Genomic DNA, 23,957 nt, shown 5'->3' with positions numbered 1-23,957 from the left:
TTCCCAATAGCTTCTCTTAGTTAATCAGTTCCTTCTTTGATTTTTATTTCGATTGCATTAGGCATATACTTTTAACAGAATATCGATTGGTAGCTTAAATATCGAAAAGACTTTTGCTTTAGATTTATATTCAATACCGATATTCGATAACAAATGGCTTACAAAATAGCTTCTCTCAATTAATCCCTTCCTTAGACAAAAATATTAAACAGAATATCGATTGCAGCCTTAAAATATCGATAGAAGTTTCGATATATATAGTTATTAAAAGAAATAGTTATCTAAAATAATAATAATACATTTTTTACTTACCTTTTGAAGGATATATTCATCTATAATAATTCTACGAAAATTATCTACCCTTTTTACTTACCAAAAACCTAAAAAGGAATTCCAAAAAAAAAGCCACTCTAAATCCAAACCCAAGCCTCATTATCGATTATTATCGATGCTAATCCAAATACCAAAACGGCAATGAAAATTGATTAGGTTGCGTTTGGTTTTGGGTTATCGATGAAATGAAATATGACCGATCGGCCGGCTGGGAGTTCGTCCAAATAAATCATAGTAATCTTGAGGTTATCTGGACCTGCCCCACCTGCCGTACTCCACGTGCTTGAGGATGATTCATTCAATTTGAAATTTTTGCATCCTGCTTTAAGTTTTTTTTTGGTTTTTTTTTTTGTTTTTCTGTTATTTTATTTTATTTATGCAAAATATTTCGAAAAAGAACACAAAAATTCAAAATCAAATTATATGATTATACATTGAAAATTGTTTTTGTTTTTGTTTTCTTTTGTTGTTGTTTGTTTCCTTTTGCATTCTTATGTTTTATGTTTTGGGGTTTTCTTTCTTTTTTTTTTGTTTTCTTTTTTTTTTTTATTTTTTTTTTGTTTTTTGTTTTTGTTGTTGTTGTGTGTGTGTGAAACATTATACAATTTTTTTTCCCGGCTGTCATTGGCCCGACAGAGAGTGGGTACTCCATTGGTTATATATGCGCCCAAGCTTCCCGAAACGACCTTCGACCTTACGCCCAACAAACGAAGACTGATCCCAAGATAATCGGGGATCAAGGATCTTGATCCTGGGGCTCGTCGGAGTGACCAAATGCCGAATGCTGCTGAAATCTTTTCCACATTAATAATAGTATATATAGCGTACAATTATTGTTGCAATTACAATTGTCTTTGAGTACATTTAATATTTAAATTTATGCGCGAGGAAGGAGAGTTCTCCTCCTCCGATCGCCGTCGGCCCTCGTCTATATATCGTCGCCTCTCGTTTTTTTTATGCAAAAATCATAGTTTGACAAAAAGAATTACACAAATTGTTGCTGCTTTTCTCTCGTTACGATTTACTTGCATTTTTTTTGGTTGCTTTTTTTTTTTTTTAGCTTTTTTGTTTGTTGTGGTTTTGTTTTTGTGTTTTGTTTGTTTTGCTTTCTTTTCTTTTGTTTTTTCAATGATGAGACTACGACAAAAACACATGCGATTTCATTTATAATTTTCTTGTTGCTGCTTTCTCCTTTCTTTTCCTTATTTTCTTTTTTTTTTTAATCTTTGTGTAAATCTTTTTTGTTTTATGATATTCTTTTGTGTTTTTCATTTATTTTTATTATTTTATTTAATTTTATTTATGCAGGACGGGGTTTATTTCTTACACATTTGCATCATTTTTTTGTTTTTGTTTGTTTTTTTTTTGCTTTTACTTTCCGCTTTTTTTGTTTTTTGGTTTTGTTTTTTTTTTTGCTTCACTAAGTGTAAATATCAATTGTTTTTTTCTTGTTTTTGTTTTTATATATATGTATACTTTTTCATTTTTGTTTTTTTGCTTTCTTGTTGTTGTTGTTGTTCTTGTTGTATTAATGAATAAATTAAAAAATATTCAAGCTTTGACTAGTTAGATTTTTTTCTTCTTATTTACTTGTTTTGTGTAGTTGATTCGCCTTTTGTTTGTTTTGTTGTTCTGTTGAAATATATATGTGTTTGTATATATATATATATATGTATATATATAGAGATGTATATATATTGTTTGTCGTAATACATTTAGCATTATATAATGTTGTGTGTCGTCTGTCAGTGTCTGTGTGTGTTTGCGGGGAGCGCCGTGAGCTTGCCTCGAAGAACGGATTCTTGGTTTCCGAAAAAAAAAACACAGATAAGAAATTCTTTTGATATCCATAGAGCTCTAAAAATCAACTTGGATATTGATTGATCAATAAAACGGGCACTAAACTTGAAGTTTCGAGTTTAAAATGGTAAAATTTCAATTGAAACTCACATCAAAAATGGAATTCAAGGAGAATATTAAAGCACAAACTGAGTCCAGAAACTGAGACTAAAGCACCGCCAAAAATTGGACCCAAAGTAAAAGGTTTCAATTGAAACGAAAAATCTAAAATAAATTCAAAAATGAAATCGTCACTAATCCAGATGCTCAGAAACCAAATCTAAGGCTGTGATCCTAATTGACTCTGAATTTTGCAACTGAAGGGTAAGTTGTTTTTAAAAAGTATTTTCATTTTCATCTTCACCTTCAATTGCAATAATAGTTTCAACTAGAATTCCAGTCCCATTTTCAGTTTCATCCAGCTTCAATTTTAGCCTCAATCTCAAGAGTTTTTTTTAAATTTGAATCAAATTTTCTGTTTCAGTTAAAACTCCTCAATTTTGAGTTCAATTTCTAACTTTGTTTCAATCTCAGTTTCTAGCTCGGTTCTTTCGATTTCGATGAATGGCTTTCAATCGCAGTGGCTTTAAGCTTCAACTTCAATTACAACTTCAATATCAGTTTCAATTAGAACCTTTGTTGCTACGCTTTAATTGCATTTTCATTTATTGTTCAATTCGCATCTCAAATCTCATTCAAAATCTCAATTTCCGATTTAATATTCGAATCGCACAAGGCAACCCCTCATTTTCAATCTCCATTAACCAGGTTGTAGCGCCTGTTTCAAACCACCTTTCAATATCAGTTTCAATTTCAATCTGAGCTCCAAATTTCCATCGTTATCGTTATCGATTTCAACAGTTGACAAAATGATTCAGCGTTTGATATAGTTTTTTGTTTACTTTCAGTTCCATCTTAATTTTCATTTCAGCTTTTCTGATATTTTTTTTTAATTTTAAGCTTTTAGTTTTAATTTCAAATAAAATTTCTGCAAGACTTTGATAGACTTTTCCCTTGGTTGAATGCAATTTAAATCGAACTTGATCGAGCGAAAAGGGCGTCCAATCGTCGTCTGATTGAAGGGGGAATAGCATTTCGATTATATTTGGCTTGATTGAGTAACAGTATCTTGCTGCTCGAACAAAGCAGGCCAAATATTTGCCAAGCAATCGAGTTGAGAAATGAAACTAGCCATTTCGAAATGGGGTTTATCTTTGGGGGGCCTCTTCGCCACTTCGGCACTCTACTAGTAGGTGGTGTGTCGGTCTCCGTCATCGTCCCGGAGTCCGGTCTGGGTTTCGATTCCGCCTCCGTTTGGGTAACCCTTATCAGATTTCGCCTAAGTCAGGCAATTATTTAAACAGTTTAATTGCAGAAAAGCTTGGAAAGTGAAAATAAAAATGCAATTTTCTTGCTTTTCGCCTGCTCAAGGACTCCTCTGGTGTGTGTGTGTTGTGTGTATGTGTGGGTATAGTGTTTTGTGCTGGCCTTTGAGTGAAACATGTAACAAATAAAAAAGAGAATAAACATTTTTTTTTTGCCATCGACTTACACACAAAATATGCAGAAAAAGTTCTAAAAGTTCTTCTCATTCATGTCTCAATTTGCATTTTTTCTTATTTTTGCCTTTTTGCAAATTATTTATTTTGTTTTTTGTTTTTGTTTCTGTCTGCAATTAGCTTAGCGTTTTGCATTGTTTCTGTTTACGTAGCTGATTTTATTTATTAATTTCATTAGACTGCCAAGCATCGTTACCGTTACGTTTACGTTTACCTTTACGATGACGTTACATCACGTTACGTTGCGGTCTACGTTTACGTTACATCACGTTACGTTGCGGTTTACGTTTACGTTACATCACGTTACGTTTACAGAAATTCTCTTGCTTTTGCTTTATAATGGCTGCTGGCAAATCTCCTCTTATTTTTTTTGTTTTCTTCCTTACGGGTTGTGTTTTTTATTTTTATTTTTTTTTGCTCGTGTATAGATACATAAATACATTTATGGACATTTCTTCTTGCTTTGCTTTAAATATATATTGTGTATATATATATATGTATATATATTGTGTATATATAATTTGTTGGGCTTGTGGTTTTGCTTTTGCTTTTGCATTTATGGGTGTGTGGTATATGGCGTGTGTGTGTGTGTGTATGTAATGTTTAGAAAGAGTTATACATATACATATATGCATATATGCACGTTCATATATAGAGATTAGTACGCGTAGGTAGCTCTTAGGTTCACTTGTGTGTGTGTGTCTTAGTGAGTGTAAGTGTGTGTGTTTTTTACTTGCTTTCAGCTTTCTTAGCGCGGCTCTAAAATTTTATTGCGATCGGCTTGCAAGCAACGCTCAAAAGTATGCTACGAAGCTGCATGTGGTGTCCTGGGTCATGTGTAGGTCATGTGTAAGTCATGTGCTAGTCATGTGTATGTGTGAGTCATGAGTGATGCATGTATTGTGTGTGTGTGTGTGTTGACAAATTTATTTACTAGGAATATCTTTTGTTTTGCGTTTTGCTTCTGCTTCTCTCTCTCTCATTCTTCTCCACCTCCTTCACTTTCTCCTCCTCCTCCTCCTGCATCTCCCTTCTAATTCTTCTTGCCTTTCTTTTTGCTTCTTCATTCCCAACAATAACAACAAAGTGCCAAGTGTGTGTGTGTGTGGGAAAGGTACAGACTGGCCAAGTGAGACAGAGCGAGAGAGCAAAAGTGAGGGCGAGAGAGTGAAAGTAAGATTAAGAGAGACAGAGAGCTAGAGAGGATGTTTTTACTGCATTTTTTGTTAAACATTCAAATACTTAAATTTAATTGCTTGCTTTATATTCTTTGCCTTTCTGCTTGCTTGCTTTAATTTAATATATAGATATATTACCATTCATTGAATTTATCTGCCTTCTTTCTACCCCTTTCTCGGATTCTCCATTCTCTTCGTTCTCCGTGCATCTTCTTTTGCTTCTTCACCTGCTTCTCTCTATTCATTCTTATTGGAACTGCGCTCCTTTTTGTTTGTTTGACGAAAAAAAAAAAATCATTTCTCTTCTGCTTCCACCTCTTCTCTCTGCTGCTTATTTGGTTTTTTTGTTTTTTAATATTATGCTTAAGATTCCATTTTGAAATTGTTGTTTGGTTTTTTGTTTTTATTTTTATTTTTTACGCCGCTGCTGTCTTTGATGTGTGTGCCTCTTGTTTGCACAGCTGCGCCGTTATAGCAGCTGTCCCGCTTACTCTTTCACCTCGAAATATTTGTAGGTCGGATTCTCGTACCCATTGATCTGCATATTGGGCACGATCTTCTCCTCCTGCACGATGGGATGGTGTGTGGTCACGTTCTAGATGGTCAAAAAAGCGACACATTATTAAAGAATATTGAATATAAGAGAGAGAAAGATAGATGGGGAAATATATCACGAAAAAGTATAGAACCAGTTGGGAATTCTTAGCTAAATTTTGTGTGTGTGATCTACATCCCTTCTCTTTCTGTATCTTTGATACCAAATTCTCACCTGATCGACCTCAATGAAGCCCTGGGCATGCGGCGAGCGTGATGTCCGCCACTTGGCCACGGCCACGCCCACAAAGACGGCCGCCATGAGGGCGATGCCGGCAAAGGAGAGCGTAAAGTAGACATTGCGACCCTCCTTGGCCGCGTGCGCATGCTGCGCGAATTCACGGCGCAGCGAGAAGCTCTGTAAAAATTTAAAAAAATATATAAATAAAATTTCCACAATTATAAAAAAATTCCCAAAATCAAATACCGATTCGCGGTGGCCCAGGTCATGGGTCATGAAGTGTTGCACCTGCGGCTCGGCCTCCTGGTGGGCAACGGCAGCGGCCACATCCTCTACCGCCCGCTGCACAGCATCATCGTCGACCGTGGGCAGCACGGTCTGCACCTTGGTGCTGCTGCACAACAAAAAACAAAGACCAAAATTAGTTTAGAGTCTATTCTGAAAGGGGAAAATATATTTAGTATACCCACCTTACTGTGGCCTCGGCATACTCAGTGTCCGAGAGCTCCTTCTCGCTCTTGGTGGTGTCCAAGTTAAGATTGGCCGCGGTCACCAGGCCACCATCGGAGCCCAGGCCCAGCTCCTTGCTGCTCAGGCTCTTCTCCTGCTGCTGCTGCTGCGCCTGCGACTGAGTGGACGAGGGCTGTTGTGACTGCTGTGATGATTGCTGCTCGGCCGCCTGCGACTTGAGCATATCGTCCACCTTCTTGGCCTCCATTCGCAGCTTCTCCTCGCGCAGTTTCTCCCGCTCAGCGGCACGCTGCTCCTTGCGCTGCTTCTCGGCAAGACGAAGACGCTCCTTCTCGGCCACCTTGCGCTCGATTTCAATGCGATACTTATCCAGAATGCCGGCCTCAGCCTCCTCGCTCATGCCCAGCGATGATCCGGGAATATCATCCTTGCTGCGCAACGCCAAAATATAATCATTCATTAGCTGGGCAATCTTAGCCGATAGCTCGGGGTAGCGCTTTAACATGGTCATGGATTGGTTAACAGCACGATCAATGTCAATCAGACGCTCCAGGGTGCGTGGTCGCTCCGAGGCAGCTGCCTCTAGGCCACCAGGTCCTCCGGAGTTCAGCAGATGGCGATAATGGGCCAGGGCATGGGCACGATCCTTGTGCAAGGCGCGCAGCAGCTTCTGCAAGCACTTCTCCACGTGGTGGGCCTAAAGGGGGATTAAAGGTGGTTAATATAATATTTAATATTAAATCGGGATAGTTTTCAGTATAATTTTGGGAAAAAAAAAACTAAAAGGATCAAAAAATGGGTGGACTCAAAGTCCTCTCTGAGGCTAAGGATCTTTCCTTTTTCGATTTTTTTTTTGAGAAGACCGACTCTACTCACGTTCGGTGGCTGCTCGGTTAGGGCCTGGGTGTAGCACGTCATGGCCTCCCGCTTCCGCTGATTGATGTGGGCAAGGACACGCTGCTGGTGCATGGCGGCCAGCTGGTGCTTCTCGGCGTTGCCTTCTTCCTCGAGTGCCTGAACAGAAGTCTAAAATTACATTCCCATATAAAGACGTATTGCACACCAAGAGAGAAAGATTATCAGCATGGGGAATTTGCGTCGATCGATAACAATATGCAACTGTCGATCGGTGGTCTATCGGTAATTTGGTTTGTTCGTTTATCGTTTATCGGTTTTTGGTTTGTTTTTATGGTTACATTTTTTCGAAAAATTACTTTGATTCGTACGTATATATCTCGTGAAATGTTTGTGGTTGAAATGTTTGGGGAGAGAGAGTAGGTCGTGGGAGTGGGCTGGACTTCTCGCGGGGATGGGGATGGGATGGGATTTTTTGGTGCCGCTACAGAGATGGTGCTACCATGAGCTAGGCAGAAACAGAGCGAGAGAGAGAGAGAGAGATAGTGCGAGCCACTGATGCGGTGCATAAGTTTTTTTTATTGGATTTATAATGATCCTAGTCGGTTCTCAGGGTCTCTGGGTATTTTTGGGACTTTGGGACTTTGGGACTTTGATCTGAATCTGAAGGGGTTATTTTTATGGAATATATACATGGATGCAGTTCATTCCATTTGCAGTTTATTGCAAAAGCTCAGCGGTTATACGAAAGCAGCATTTACAGGACTATAATGCGAGCAATACACATCAAAGTCGGGGTGGGGAGGCTGGGAGATATCCGGGGTCTGGGTCTGTTGAAAGGATCGATATTGGGTTTTGCAGGATTTCGAAATGAAGAGATAACTAAGGATATATATAGGTATAGGTACAGGGTTCTGGTATATAGGTATTGATTATTAGTTAGTTTAGATGCCAATCAGTTCAACTACAAAGCACTTTGGATGTTAGTAATATGAATAGTAGTTTTGATCTATTGTTTTTAATATTTTTTACTGTTCTTGCTGTGGCCGTACTTTGAGCAGCCTTTTGCTCTTACTGTTACTGTAGCTGGTATTGTTATTGTTATTGTTATTGTTACTGTTATTGCTGTTATGATTACAATCTGATGCCTCTTTCGCTCCCATTTGCCATACATATGGATACACAACAAAAAATTCAACAAAAAAGACTACCCAGCGATATTCAGAGTTACTGAGGCACACAGCTCAGCTTTTCTGGACTTCGTGGGGCAGCAAACGAAAAGCAGGCGAATACAATGAGCACAACTTAATGTCGGAAAAAAGACGACTCAATGAGCTACGCTTACGGTTAGAGTAGGAAACGATTAAGATTACGATTACGAGTAGGAGTACGAGTACGATAACGATTACGATTACGATACAGGGTGCATGTTAATGGTTTAAAAATGGTAACAAAATCAACACAGGGAAATAATAAACGATTATGATATGGTTTATATAGACTACAAAATGTCTTGAATACTAGTTATGAGGCCTATTACAAGGGTAGCTTCACTTGGCAAAAGAGTAACCCTATATTTATGATATTATTTTGTATAGATTAAAGATAATTTTATATTTAACAATGTTTTACAATTTACTTAATTTATTTAAATAATTTATAGTTAGGTTTCAGTGATAGTTTAGGTAGCTTTATGACTATTCATTTTAAAATTTCTTTACAACATTTCAGTAGCGGGTTTAAACCTGAGAATTCGCGATGCTCTTTCGCTATTCGTCCGTTTGCGGCTCCGTTTTTGAGCATTTAGCGAAACTAATGCGGAGAATCTGATTCTTTGTGCGTATTTAACATCTTTAATTTATTAATTACTCTTAAAAGTTTAGTAATTTTATTAACAATATTATTGTAATTGAATTATCAATAGTTTAATCGTTTGATACCCCCCTTTGCCAGGTGAAGCCCCCCAATACAGACGCAGACATACACACACATTCAGATGCAGAGACATAGCGTTTACATAGTCATAGAGCTGATAGATACAGGTAGATACAGTGGTGGATACAGGTGGAAAGGGCTGGGGTTTCAGGGTAGTAGGGGGTGGTTAGTGCTTTCAGGCAGAGTCGAAGTGGGGTTCAGTGCGAGAGACAGAGAGAGAGAGAGAGAGAGATGTGATGAGAGTAGAGAGACAGAGTAGAGGTAGAGGTAGAGAGAGACAGTGACAGTGACAGTGAAGGGTTATGGTGGAGAGATTGAGTGCGTCACACGGATGGATGGATAGATGGATGGATGACTGACCTGGAAGCGGGCCGTCATCCGCTGCTTGAACGATTGGGCCGCCTTGGGATCGGCCAGACGCATATCCTGGTACTTCTCCTCCAGATCCGACCAGTCCTTCATCACCCGCGTGACCTTCTCGCGATGCGATTCCTCAAGGCGCTGTTGGGCTTCCTTTGTTTAGAATACGTTTTGTGTTGCATCGATAAATAAACCTGCGCCCTCAACGTAAACACTTACTTTCTGACTTACTTTGTAGCTCTGGTGCTCGTAGTGTGGATCAAAGTGGGTGAAATATGGGTCCGAAGTGGGTTGTGCCGTCGATGGAGGCGGTGCTCCCTGTCCCGAACCCGATCCTGAGCCAGAAGATCCTCCATTGGCATTGGCAGCTGCAGCAGCGGCCACCGAGAGCTGTGGGGTGCTGGTCACCAGGTCGGACTTCTGGGTGGGTGTTTTGTCAGAAACCGAAGACGGGGATGATGGGGACGAGGATGAGGATAAGGATGACGAGGCCAGGGAAGCAGACGAGGCACCACCTAGACCTTTCTGGGCCTTCTGGGCTCCACCACTCTGATCCCATGAATCTCCCTCGGTTTCAGCCTCAGAACCGGCTCCACCATCCTCCTCGTAGTTGTCACCCTCCTCGCCGCTATCGTATTCCGTATTTATGTCATCCAAGGAGCCACTGTTGGCATCTCCCGAAGATCCAGATCCGGCACTGGGACTACCACCAGCCGCAGCCGCCTCGTCGGCCACCATTTCGTCCTCCTCATCGTCGCCCATTAGATCATCCTCATCGTCCAGCTCCTCATCGTTGGCATCCTTTGAGTAATTCGAGTCATTGCTGTCATCCTCGTCATTGGCCACCAGTTCATCGTTGTTGGCACTGCTAATCTGTGCCGGTGGCATTACAGGCAAGTCGGTCTTTTTCACATGGATTTCATCGGCTAAAAAAAGAGATTATTATTAGTTTTAACAAGGTTCTTGATAAGGTTCCTCCTAATAAAACTAAAACTTTAATCCTTCAATTGTTAAGAGTTCTTGCATAAATAATTCTCGAAACTGTTTAAATAATTTACAACTGATAATCGCATAGGGTGGGTAATGGCACATTTGTTAGTTTTGTGCATTCGATTTTCGGTTTAAATAATTAATTCTATAACCACAGATTGAACGCCAAAGCAACTAATGGCCCAACTCTTTCTCCCCCCAAAAAAAACAATACAAAACTGGGTGAAAAAAAAGAAATGTGTGTAACATACATGCCAGGGAAATTGTATACCAATTCAAGGGGGGAAAAGAAAAAGGAAAAAGGGAAATGTAAACGTCAGCTGAATAACATATTTTTGTGGCATAAAAATTATTGTTTTTCAAACTAAACAGGGATATTTGAGGGCAACAAAAATATGGCTTACAAGGGAGCATAAAACAGGGTATAATTTATGTAGAAAATATATAATTTAAAGATGATTTTATTTATATAGAAAATATAAATTGAAGCTGTTAAGGTTTATATAGAAAATAAAATTTAAAATTTCTTTAATTTATATAAAGAAAATAAAAGAATCTTATTTAATTATATAGAAAATATATAAAGCTTCTTTAATTTATATAGAATAATTTCTTTATAAATATAGAATATTTTTCATAGATTTTTTTTATAGAATATTTTTTATAGAATATTTTTTATAGAATATTTATTATTCAGAAAATATAATTTAAAGCTTCTTTAATTTTTAAAGAAAATATAATATTATTTTATATTATTATAAAAAATATAAAGCTTAATTAATTTATTTAAAAACATATATTTTTAAAGCTTCTTAAATTTATATAAAAAATATAATTTAAAATGAATTTAATTTATTTAAAAAAAATATATAAGTTTAGGCTTCTTTAATTAATATAGAAAATATTTTTGATTGCTTCTTTAATTTATATAAAAAATATAAAATATTTTAAATTTAAGCCATATTTTTAGTAAGGTTATTCCTTGGTTCACTCACTCTTAAAATGCTTGGGGCAGCAGACAAACTCCACGCCCGAGAATACAGAGATTCCACAGGGCAAAAGCATGGCAAAGCTACGCATCTGCATGCCTCGCTCCTGGCAAGCGGCTGCTCCGGTCTGGTTCCACCTCACAAATGGCCAGCAGCGGGAGGCATTGTGGATGTGATCGAAGAGACAGCCCTCTGGAACCAGCAGGGCATCCGATTGGAATGGTCCTTCTGAAGCCAAACGTCATTGTGAAGAGAAGATGGGGGTAACATATTATAGATATATATAGAAAAAGAGAGATTGGATCAGTGATTAGTTGGATTTGGGTTGTAAGTTGATGGCCAGGCACTCACCCAGACAGCGGAAAGGCTTGATCCAGCGATGTGAGCCCTTGCATTTGGCCGCATTCAAGGCACCCTGACGGCACCAGCCACCAATCTTCTGGTAGTGCGATGATTCCACAATATTGGTTATATCTCGGCTGGGATAGGCCTGTAAGAAGAGTAGAAAAAATGGTAGAGAGTTACAAAAAATGGCATTTTAAATGGTAATTTTAATGTAAGAAAGGGTTTTACATGTAGAAAAAGTAAGGAAATTGGACGAGGCTTTTAACAAAAATATTTTAAATTTAAAATTGGGATAGTTTTTGGATTTCTGCTGAAATATTCATTAATTTAACCCCTAAAATTGGTTTAGAAAACTTAAACCAGCTCCCACTTCTCATATATAAATTTATTTAATACATGAAAATGATTTTAAAATCCCTTTCTATGCCTTTCAATACATTATTAATCAAGCTCTAACTGCTCTTTACTCTCTCTTTTACTCATTTCTGGTGAAATTTCATTTATCTGAAAGGATTCAGGATAGCTGCTGCTATATCCTTTATATATGTAAAACACACATATAAAACCATACTACTAAAACCCTTTTTGGAAAACCATTGCCTGTTGGTTGTGTTTGCCAGGCCATTTGATGTGTTTATTTGCCTCTTTTTAGCCAGTTGCTTTCATTGTTGGCAATGTGCTTGTTGGTCTTGTTGGTCCTGTTGTTCCTTTTGTTGTTGTTGTTGTTATCCTTGTTGCTCCTGCTGCTCCTGATGGGGGCAGTGAAACTTTAATTGCCTGCCCAGTTTGATTGACTGACTAAATGACTGACTAACTGAATGGCCTAATAAAATATCCCCGCATGTCTGTGTGTATGTGTATGCCAGTGGGTGCAGTATGTGTGTGTGTGTGTGTGTGTGCACTACATTTGTTTCAAACAATTATGTGCCGAGTGGCATACGCACACAGAAGCAGGCTCCTCCCGGGGGCCAGCTACTCCTCCTCCTCCTCCTTCTCCTCTACAGCTCATGAAAATGAGGCCTTTTTAAATGTTGTTTGAGTGCTTCGTTGCAAATGGCGAACACTCTCATGGCACACACACACATCCACATCCACACACATGTGTGGTTCAAAGCAGAGGGTGGAAAAGTAGAGGGGGTGGCACACTCCTACCTCCTCTCTGCCTCACTGCCTCAGAAAATGAGCGCAAAACCGTAGGCACGTAGGCGGTCGGTCAGACAGAAGGCACCACCCCGTTTGCGTATTGCTGTCGGCAAACCGGGCTAAATAAAACATTAAAAGCACAAAATAATGATGCTGATGCATGTCAAGTCAAACTGAAAACCGAAACCCCAAAGGATACCGCCTCCATTCCATTTCGCCCCCTAGTAAGAAAAGCAGGACCTGCTGTGGTCATTTCATATGCTGCCTGTGTATAAGCCCATAATAGCACACACACACCAGGACCTGAGACTGAGACTGGTCTTGGGACTTACAGCCATTGACAGGACAACAGTAGTGAGTAGCAGGACCCAAGTCCTTGCTGGTAGAAAATGAAATGTGGTTGGAAAACAATTAAGGAGGGTTTCTAGGTCAAGATGGGACTTGTATGATTTACTTTTTAATTGAAATCAATAATCTTTTTGGAATTTTACACAGAAAATGTCCTTTTTCGTTGCAATAATTCATCCAAAAAAACCTCCCAAAATACCCCCCATAAACACCACCTTTTTAACCCCCCCGGTTGATCTCTTGCCCCCTGGGTTATGTTTTCGTTTCGTTTGGTCGTTTTCGTGGGAGTTTTGCGTGCGTGCCAGCGACTTGAAATAAACCGCATACGACGGCACCATGGCACCTCCGCAGGATAACAGCTCAGCACAAACATTCCAGTATATATATATATATATATATAACCCAGTAGACAAAAACTTAATCTATGATATTGAAAACGATAGTTTTGCGGACGTCCGATTTAGGAACAATATTAAAGTTAGTCATTATTTTAAGTTTTGACCTTATACGACATCTCATTAGCAGGTTTAAACCTGATAATTTCCAATACTCGTCCGCTTTTCGTCCGCCTGCGCGTACGTTTTTGAGCATTTAGCGAAACTAAAGCGGAAAGTCCGCTTCTTTTTTTCGTATTTAATATCTTTAGCGGACATTTTTCCACTTTTTTGTCTGCTGGGTGAATATTTATAAATATATATCCTACGTGTATAGGCCGCCCACGCAACACACACAACATGGCTTTAAAAATAAAGAAACTCTGGAGGGACGACGACGACGACGACGACGAGGACGAGGACGTCATGTCATTCACACGGCCCAGTGCCTGACCAGAGTCCGTTGGAGTATATAAACGTGCACCCAGCTTGGGGGGTAGGAGGAGGAGTGTGTATTCCCGCTGTACTCGCCACTTGCTACTTGCCACTTTCCACTTGGCACTCGGAAAGTGAGACTCACCCAGAGCGGGCGGGCGGGGCCATATGCCTCTCTGGCAGCCTGCCTGCCTGCCTGCCTGAAGTCCTGGCTGAAATGTGTTCGTTATACTTGGCTTAATCAAAACATATTCAACCGAGCGTGAGGCTGTTTAAGTGGCTCGCTTGAGAGAGTTTGCCGCAAATACGCGCGACGCGACGCGGGGCCCCAAGTTATTGTAGCACAGCATTTGATTCCTTTGTTTCGGCCATGGAGCAAAAATTTAATTGTATGAAATTAGCAGAGAAAATAAAAAAGAGAATCCCATGCATCGCTGCACCCCCTCTCGCGCATGTGTGTGTTTGTGTGTGAGTGTGCTCTAATGACAGACAAACAATTAAACTTGACATTTAGCCATTGTTCGCCACACACACACACACATACGCACTCTCAGGACACGCTTCTATTGTTGCTATCCACACGCTTCATGAGTATCCTTGAGCAAATGCAATTAGATGGCTCTCAATACGCGAACATTAATGGCGGAATAACAGAGCGGAATGTCCTTTACCGCTATTCCTCTCTTGTTTATACCCTTGCAAGGATATTATCATTTTAGTCAGATGTTTGGAAACCAGTGAAAATATTATTTGCGAACTTATAAATCATATTAATTAATAATAAGTAAATAGTTCAAAATAAATAAATAAATAATTATAAATACAAAATAAATAATTAAAGATAAATAAATAATTAAAAAAAAAAAAAAATAAATAATGAAAAATAAATAAATAATGAAAAATAAATAAATAAATGATTAAAAATAAATAAATAAATAAATAAATAATTAAAAATAAATAAATAAATAATTAAAAATATATAATAAAATATAAATACAAAAAAAATTAATAATAAAAAATAAGTAATAAAAAATAAGTAATAAAAAAAAGTATAATAAAAAAACTTTAATAAAAATAATAATACAAAAATATATAAAAATCATCATACAAAAAATTAAAAAAATTAAAAGAAAAAGTAATAAAATATTTATAATAAAATTTAAAAAAAAAAAATAATAATTGAAAAAAATTACTAAAACAAATATACTTCCTTAATGTAATACTATAATTCCCAACTAGTTATAGGATCTTCTGAGTGGTAACCCAGCTAAATCGATTCGGTTGTTGAACGAACAGTCTGAAGGCCTCTCCTCTCTTTCTTCTTCATCATCAATTTTATATTTTTGATCGATTATAAATAAAATCCATTCATTATTCCAATTACTGCTAGGGTGTACCAGCTTTGGTTTTCCTAAGCCAGCTTTCTTTCTTGTTTTTTTCTTCCTTCTGCTCTTCCCTTTTTATTGTTATCGTTATCGCCCATCGTTATCGTTAGCATTATCCTTTCGGATTCATTCCGCTTGGCTAAATGCTTGCTCTCGCAAAGTTATGGCCTACCTCGGGGGGATGTGGGATTTATAGCGATTTTTTTGTTTGTTTGTTTGTTTGGTTTTGTTGTTTGAAAAGTTGAAACTGAATTACCAACTATATGTATATCCAGCTTTATATATAGTATTTATAGCATTGTAATTGGCTTGGCTTGCTGTACAAATTGTTGCTAATAGGCTGCGAGTGAAAGTTATATTGTTAATTTAAACTCGGGGAAATTGCTAGTTATTTTATCCCATTTGCCAGACAATGATTTGTATATATACAGGTATTTAACAGGCTTTTGGTTTATCCAATTTGCTAAGCTATACTCCTATAAAGTCTGAAAAAGAAAGAAAGGCAAAGCGATCAAGGTGAAAGGCAAGGCGTGGCAAGTGAGTGCTTGGCTTGACAGCGCCTAACATCCGCATAACATCTGTGTCCGGAAGGATGGAGGGGCAGCTCCTCCTGGAGGCAACTCGGCGGGGTCCCGTGTGTGCTCTGTCTGTCAATGCATGCAAAATGCAAACAATTGAGTTGCGAGAGAGGAGCCACCACCACCACCAGCAGCAGTCAGGATGCCAGGCAGGATGGCAGTGGAGCGCGTTATTGAAAATGATTTTTTAATGCGCCACTGACATGGTCTCTCTTCTGGCTCCCCTGGGCCATAGCCGCCGTCGCCGCCTCCTCTTCAAGCTTTTGCTCCTCCTTCTCATCCTGGCAAATCATTTTGTGGCAACTTTCTATTTGCATTTTTTTTTGTATTTCTTTTTTTCCTTTTCAAATTTGTTTGCCTTTCGCTTGTTTTAATTTAAGTTTGTGCCACTAAGGCCACGCCTCAGTCAGTTTCCGTTTCCCCTTGGCATTCCGATTCCATTTTGTTTCTGTTTCGGTGGCGTATACGTAACTTCTCCAGCTGGTCACGCGGCGTATACGTATTTTTTTTTTGTGTGTGCGAGTTAAATTCAAGCTCTGCGTATACGTAATATGCTGTCGTTAGCTGCGCATACGTATTTTTAGTTAACTTCAACAACCCCTTGCCTTCTCTCTCTCTCATCGTCCTTGGCGCGTGCTTGGGGGGCCTCCACCAACATGTTGACATTGAAATTGTAAAAATAATTTCCCATACGCCTCAAACTCTAACTAAAAAAAAAGCAGAGAAAAGGAAAGCAAGAAAAGCTAAAAAAAAAAGCTGAAAAGCAACAAACACTGAGGCCAAAAGGGACCTGCGACTGGTCCTGCGGCTTTTTCCGTTTGTTCCATCATTCGCTGGGCTTTGTTTTGTTGTTGCTGCTGCTGTCCTACGTTGTCGCCGAGTCCTTTCAGTCAAATGGCCAGAAAGCAAACACAATTCAAGGTGCCATCCGAGTGCGGGGGTCTCTAAAGTATAGTATAGGTTGGGTGTGGGTGTGGGTGTGGGTGTGGGTGAGTGGGTGGTTGTGTGTGTGCTCAGGCCAGGCTGTGCGTGTCCACATGTGTGTTTAAAGTCCGCTTTGACAATGGCTGACCTACCCAGAGGCATTTGTTTCACTGGGCCAAAGAGGCACAGTCAGGCAGAGATAGAGGAGACAGGGAGATAGGGAGATTGAGAGAGACAGAGAGACAACACAGACAAGTCCCCATTATGGGATAAGCTGATACGCACTGAACGTCAGGTAATGCCGTGTAATTACGACTGCTCTATGGCAACCACTGTGCCGCACAGTGGGCGGTGGTCTATCTCCTTTGATTGCTCAATCGGATTCAGACGGCTTTTGTTTGGGCTGGCGCTGCTCATTTGATTATGGAGCAAGTGAAGCTCCAAGTCCCAAGCTTTTGGCGCAATTTTTAATCAAAGTGCTTAGCAAGGTGGCTATTTTAAAACTCTAGTAATTAAAAGGGTTCTATAAAAATATATTAAAAAATATTTTCTATAAATATATCTTAGAAATATATCTTATATATATTTTTTTAATTAAAAGCTTATACTAATATTACAGCCTACCATAGAATCGTCATGGTAATCATTGAATCTTCATGGTAATCTTAAAGTAATTACCAGTTCTATAGGCTTCTTTGTAGTGGCTCTTGATATAAAGTCCTAAAATAATTTCGAGGGCCACTATTATACATCCTTATTTAGGTTGCTTAGTGTTGTGGGGGTTGTCGTCCCTGGAATCCCTCACAGAAATTGCCCCAAACCGCAGGCCAGCGGACCACAATCTGGCAAGTTTCGCATAGCCAGCCAACCGTACTGGGCCCAGGACCTCCAACGATAGGACCTCCAGCGTGCAGCGGGGGGGGCTTAGCAATCCCCAAATGGGCCGCACATACATCACCTTTAATGGGCATTATGTGTAAGCAAGCATTTAACTCTAAATGTCCGGCAACATTACAAACAATTGAATTAGGGGCGCCCCGACGCTAAAAACAACGCCCACCACAGGACCTTTTCCCTGTCCCAGGACCCCGCTGCTCTTGACGGTGCAATTTTGCAGGCATTTAAGCGAGAGAGCGTGGCTTAGCTGGCAAAACGGGCCCATTTTGTTGTCCGTATATGTATATATATTGTATATATCTAGAAATGTACCCAGCAGACATAAACTTTGTCTATGATATCGTTTACAATAGTTTTGCGGATTACAGACTCATGAACCATAATAAAGTAGTGTTTTATGGCAGCAAATGCTATAATTTTTGGAATCCGAAAAAGATTTCGTCTGCGGACCTTTAATGACATCTCATTTGCGAGTTTAATCCTGTTAATTCGCGTTGCTCGTCTGCTATTTGCCCGTTTGCGCGTCCTTTTTTGAGCCTTTAGCGAAACTAATGCGGAAAGTTCTATTCTTTGTCTGTATTTAATATCTTTAGCGCAGATTTTTCAATTATTTTCACGTTTTTGTCTGCTGGGTAGCTGTATGTATTTCTATCTCCATCTCCATTTGTATCTGTATCTGTAGCATGGGCCTGGCTAACTATATTTAGCCATAAGCCGGCAACACACTCATCTCGCCCGCTCGCCTGCCTCGCTGCCTGGCTAAACTATTTAGCGACTAAACTACTTTTTGCCTGTTCACTGAATTTCAATGCGACCATTATGGGGCGTCTCGTAAATATAGAGTCGTCGGTCGGTCGGTGTGTATGTCCTTTAACGGTGAGTGGCCACACCAACCTATTCGACCTGTTCCTGCTGTCGTCGTCAACGGATTGGGATCGGTTTGGTAACCGGATGGTGGCGGGGCTTCAGGTCAGCAGGCAACCGACCAACTTCAGTGGCGCAATTACAGCACCGAGAGCATCGCGAGGCCAGAGCTCAAATGATGCGCAAACTATTCCAGCCGGTTGCTGAAATTATGCAGTGTTTGTGCTGCTCTCGAAGCGACGTGTCTCTATGAAAGGCTGGGTTTCGCTCTCGAAGCGGATGCGTTTGAGGCGCTGACAGGGCATAATTAGCACACACACAGAGAGAGAGGAGGGGAGGGGCAGGGCGGGGTGGCTAAATAGCTAAATAGTTGGCCCCGGTAATCGGTTGAGCCGGAACTTAGGAAAGCCTCCAATGAGAAGCGCAGAGAGAGGAGCGCGCCATGTCGAAGGAGGAGGCAATAATCAGAAGCGACGCCAAACACTCGTACTAATTGAGCGATCAGCGGAAGATGAGGCAGCGGAATCAATGCAAGAAAATGGACACAGGACTCAGGACACACACACAGCAAGGAGCCTGATAAGCACACACAGACACCGACACACATGAGTCGAGGAAATGCTTTTGGGGATATTCAATTACAAGCCTTCCTAATTAACGTTCTGCTCCGCGGTTGCATGGCCCTTCGCCCAGTCACTTAATGAGATTTTCCACCAAATGAGCTTACATTACCCCCAACCCCCAACCCCCCGACGAACCCAGTATCGAATTGAATGTAGTTAATTGAATTTAGATGCGATTTATGTCTGCAAAATGCAATTTTCCCGCATTAATGGCCGGTTCCTAATTTTTGGAAAGGCATCGTCGTCGTCGTAGGCAGAGACAGGCAGGCAGAGGCAACTCATCAGCAAGTCTCATTTATCATTATTAATGCGAACCCGAGTTTTGTGGAATTTTCGGGGGAAAAACTCATCCCCAAACCAGAGCATTGCCGAGATATATCCTTCTTCTCTCTGGCACATGTAATTTAACTCATTAGCCAAGCCAAACAAGCAAACAACGCGGGGATTTCGAAACTCGCTCGCTTGCTGCTCTCCAATCTCGTTCTCCCTGTGGCAGGCAGATGGGTCAGTCAGTCAGTGTTCAGAGTCAAATAAATGCGGAGCGAGCAACATTTTGAAGCCTGACACCGCGCACAAGGCAAACATAAAGCCAGTCCCCCACCCCCACACACACACTCTCCCTGGTGGCAAATTAATTAATTTCCATTTGAATTGCAGAGCAAGCGCTAAAAGGGGGAACCCCACACCGTACCAAAATTGAAACGAAACCAAAACAAAACAAAACAAAAAAACCAAAAAAACCAAAAGAAATCCCCAACAAATTGGGAAAAAATGATATAAATAAATATAAACACAGAGGGGCGGGTAAAAAGCGCAGTTTCTCCTCGCCACCACACCACTATATAAAAAGGACAATAAAGCGCTTTTAATTAATTTCTTTCAAGGTGAAACCAAATAAAACGAAAAAAAAAAAACCAAAAAAGAAAAAATGCAAACGGAAAACGTTGCTGCGAAAAAGTGTTGCGGCGCGTGATTTATGTTCCGCAAAAACGGAACGGAAAAAGGAACAAACGGAATGGAACGGGCGCTCTGTCAAGTGGGGAACAAGTGTGTGACCATGTGTGTGTGCGTGAGTCAAGTGAGTGCAAAAACTGCATGCAAATAGCCAAATTTGTCCTGCAGGCTTGACATTAATGGGGACAGAGTCAGCAGTTGGAGAGGGAAAACAGGCCCGATATCCTTTTTGACTGGACGCAGGACGAAAGCGAGGAAAAGCCTTCGTTAGCTGGGAGTTTTTTGGGACTTTTTTTTGTGAATTATTTGGGACTTTTATAGGACTCTGGGACTCTTATGGTACTTCCTTGGGACTTCTTTGTCACGTTTATAGGACTTTTTTTGGGAATTCCTTGGGATTTATTTGGGACTTCTTTGGGACGTCTTTGCTACTTTTATAAGACTTTTTTGGGATTTTAATAGTTCTTCTTTGAAAATTATTTGGAACTTCTTTGCGACTTCCTTGAAACTTCTTCGAGAATTCTTTGGGACTTTGTCATTTTCAAGGGTCTTCTTTGGGACTTCTTGGTTCTTTTTATGAGACTTGTTTGGGAATTCTTTGGGACTTTTTTGGTTTTTTAAGGGCTTTGTGATTCACATTTAAAATTAAAAATTGCGTAAAGTTGAAATAGTTAAACCAACTTAGATCCTTCCGGGCTTACTTGATTCTTTTAACAATTAATAAAAATCTCCACGTGTTTAAAAACCATAAAAAATTCTACAAAATTCCTAGGAAATTCCCAGGAAATTTGTATAAAATTGGCTTTCTTAATATTTAAAATATGTAACAAGTTCCTTGTAAATGCTGCACCACCAGCTCTTGCACTACGTAAACGTCTACGTATATGCTGAAATTTCGCATCCGCCTACATTACGCATACGACATGTGTTCCCAAAGAACTCGACGGCGTAGGCCGAGAGCCATCTTAAAGCCATCGAGCATCGTCCATCGAGCAGAAACCAATTCGTTCGGCTGCGGGCTCTTCAGCTTAATTACGATTTTATTGGATTTCATACGCGGCATACGCCAGCGGCGACACGAACGGGGGCAGAAACATCAAAAACATTGCCGCCGTCGACATAAATTAAGCATAATAAATAAATTACCATAATTATAAAATGTGTGAGAGCCGCCGAGAAGAAAAAAAAATGGTATAAAAGCCAGTGAAAATTACATAAAATATCGCAGAGAAAAAAAATACAGAAGAGAAAAAAAATACAGGGAGAAATGAAGAGAAAGAGAAACCAAAACCAAAAACCCAATGAAACGAAACAAAATGAAAAACGAGAAAACAAAATGCAAATGAAAAACCAATACAATATTTGTCATTTACATACATCAGGCGCACATGCGTGTGTGTGTGTGTGAGTGTGTGTGTTATTTCGATTTATGTTGTGGCAACACAGCAACTGCAGGCGACAGCCAAGGACCTGCAGCAGCAGCAGCAGCCAGCACAGCAGTCAGGAGTCAGGAGTCTGGTTGAAATTTGCATGTCAGAATCAAATGCGACAGTTTTGACAGCTTGCCGGGCTCATTATTTGCATACAGATGATCGTAATGACGCTGGGCGATGAGTGGCGGCAGGGAAGGAGTATGTGGAGGACCTGCCAGGACCTCATCTGACACGCTCTGGAGACCTTAAACCAAATCCCCAAAACGCCTGACAATGACTTAGTTTTGCTTGGAAAATCAACATTGAACTCTGGTTTTGAAGCTAAATCAGATTACAGAATAATTTTTAGAGAGGGAGAACTCAACTTGATACTATTTTATTTTATTTTTTTTTTTTTTTTAAGTATTATTCTAAATTTATGCTTTTATATAGGAATTTCCTGAAAATTTCCTGCAGAAAACCCTCTAGATTTTAGGATCTTCTCCTTTCTAAATGGCATAAAACTTGAACCAAATTCTGTTCTTATATACAGAGTTTACTAGAATTTACCGGGCAAATACTTTATAAAATCTTCAAAATATCTATTCTATTCTATTGATCCCAATTTTATTTTTAAAAATTTCTATTTAAAGAGCATCAAACTTGATCCTAACTCTGAAGCTTATTTATTCAAAGATTTTTCTAATAAAAAGCATAAAACCAGATCCTTATTTTATATAAAATTTTGTTTCATACCTTTCTAAATTTCATTAAAAAAAAAAAACTCTTTAAAATCGCAGCTTAAAAACCTTTAAAAAATCTTTAAAATTATGTATTGGATATTTTTTCCAATTTTAAACAGAAAAAAAATGTCTAAAAAGATCAACTTGTCCCAATACTCCCAGCCCTGCTATTCAAGACCAAAATCTGTGTCATAATTCAATAAAAGAAGGCTAACAAGGATCATTATAAACCAAAGTCCTTCCCTCCCCAGAAAACAGACATCAAAGGTACCACATTTTCCTGTGAGAGTGTTGCTATAATTTCATTACAAATCAATGGCAATCCTAGGACTTTGTTGTATGCGAATATTGATGCTCTTTAAATTTGAAATAAGGTCGAACTATATGCTATATATGCCAGCAATCGGATTTATTTAAGCTGCAAACACACAGACACAAACAGCTGTGATCTGATTTCATTTTCCCTGCCGATGCCACATGTCATTTTCATGGGGGGAAAAAAAACATCTGCAGGTCGGGACGGGACCAATGTGTCAATATTTATGAACTATTATTGAACATTTGACGGAGATGATGATGATGATGTAAAAACAAGAAACTGGGGAAGGGGAGCGAGACAGGAGCAGGAGCCGGGGCCGGGCTTACATTAGCCCGCGTTGAGGCAAAAGAGAAAAATTTAATTAAAAAAGTAAAAGGAAGTGAGGAAGAGGGGAGAACTCTGGCATGGAATGCCAATTTATGACAGCGACGACAGGGAGCAGAGGCAGCAACAGCAGCACACACATGTGTTGTGTTGTGTGTGTCCTGGTGAGGTCCCGCAGAAAATGCAAAAAGCGGAAATTAATGGAAAATTAATTAAGTGTCGTTTAATGTTGTCTCAATGTAAACGCTTTCAACGCAGCGCAAATTAAATTGTTGATGCCATATATAGCAGGGACCACTCAGGATCCGGGCATATTGGCTGCTCCTCCTGCCTTGCCTGCTTTTGATTTATTGGTTTTCTTCTGAAGCTTTTTCTCGCTTTTCTCTCTTTTGCATTCTGGAGGCTCGGCTCAGTTGAGCGTTAGCCTGGCCATAAAATTACATTTCTTCCCCGACCCCAGCTCGTAGTTTCCCCCTCTTGACCACATGGCGTATGCGCAATCTGAACAACTTTTCCATATGCAAAAGTGCAATGGAAATTGCAATTTTTCATGCGGCTTCCCTTTTTGGCTTTTGCCTTTTTCCCCTACAATTTCAATTCAAATTGAATTCAATTCAATCAAATGCATGCAGCTAGCTAGATATATCTAGGGGGGATCTGGTTTGGAATCGGAATCGTTACGCATTTTCCACACTCACCTTCTTGCAGTAATCAAGCAAATCCATTTTATCACGCAAACATGTGGCCCCGGTTGTCTTCTTGCTGAGGTCCGTCACCCAGCGTCCCTCCTCGGACAGATATTGCGGCTGATAGATTTGTCCGGCCTCGCAGAGCACGGCTATTTGTGGCTCCCATCGCGGTGAGGCGGCCTGTTTAGAAGGAGGCGGGGAAAAAAGAGAAAATGAGGAAAATTAGTTACGGGAAATTTATTTAAAATTAGAGAGGAGGGAGTATAGCAATGTTTTTAAGAGTGTAAAGAGGAGTAATTTGATGTTTAGTTTTAGT

The 23,957-nt window shown here is 39.6% G+C and overlaps 2 protein-coding genes across 14 annotated transcripts in view; one reads left to right on the top strand and one right to left on the bottom strand.

Annotated features, from left to right (window-relative positions):
• Positions 1 to 23,957, top strand: part of spdi (split discs) — a 132,526-nt gene that overhangs the window by 53,975 nt on the left and 54,594 nt on the right. The window lies entirely within an intron of this gene.
• The window catches only part of Appl (amyloid-beta-like protein), a 62,518-nt gene continuing 40,292 nt past the window's right edge, over positions 1,732 to 23,957 (bottom strand). For 2 of the 12 annotated variants that reach the window (XM_017168704.3, XM_017168705.3), the window contains 10 exons: positions 23,651 to 23,821; positions 11,636 to 11,774; positions 11,291 to 11,512; positions 9,525 to 10,231; positions 9,306 to 9,458; positions 7,032 to 7,181; positions 6,155 to 6,852; positions 5,931 to 6,078; positions 5,679 to 5,861; positions 1,732 to 5,504 (listed from right to left, as the gene is read on the bottom strand). In XM_017168704.3, coding sequence (XP_017024193.1) covers positions 5,397 to 5,504; positions 5,679 to 5,861; positions 5,931 to 6,078; positions 6,155 to 6,852; positions 7,032 to 7,181; positions 9,306 to 9,458; positions 9,525 to 10,231; positions 11,291 to 11,512; positions 11,636 to 11,774; positions 23,651 to 23,821 — 2,679 coding nt within the window. In that variant the 3' untranslated portion in view covers positions 1,732 to 5,396. The remainder of the gene's footprint in view (positions 5,505 to 5,678; positions 5,862 to 5,930; positions 6,079 to 6,154; positions 6,853 to 7,031; positions 7,182 to 9,305; positions 9,459 to 9,524; positions 10,232 to 11,290; positions 11,513 to 11,635; positions 11,775 to 23,650; positions 23,822 to 23,957) is intronic. The other 10 variants (XM_017168706.3, XM_017168711.3, XM_017168710.3 and 7 more) reach the window with 10 other exon arrangements.

The sequence above is a fragment of the Drosophila kikkawai genome, chromosome X (assembly GCF_030179895.1).
Source record: "Drosophila kikkawai strain 14028-0561.14 chromosome X, DkikHiC1v2, whole genome shotgun sequence".
In the NCBI taxonomy this organism is placed as follows: domain Eukaryota; kingdom Metazoa; phylum Arthropoda; class Insecta; order Diptera; family Drosophilidae; genus Drosophila; species Drosophila kikkawai.
Note: the sequence above shows the minus strand (reverse complement) of the source record. Positions and strands in the feature narration are given on the sequence as shown.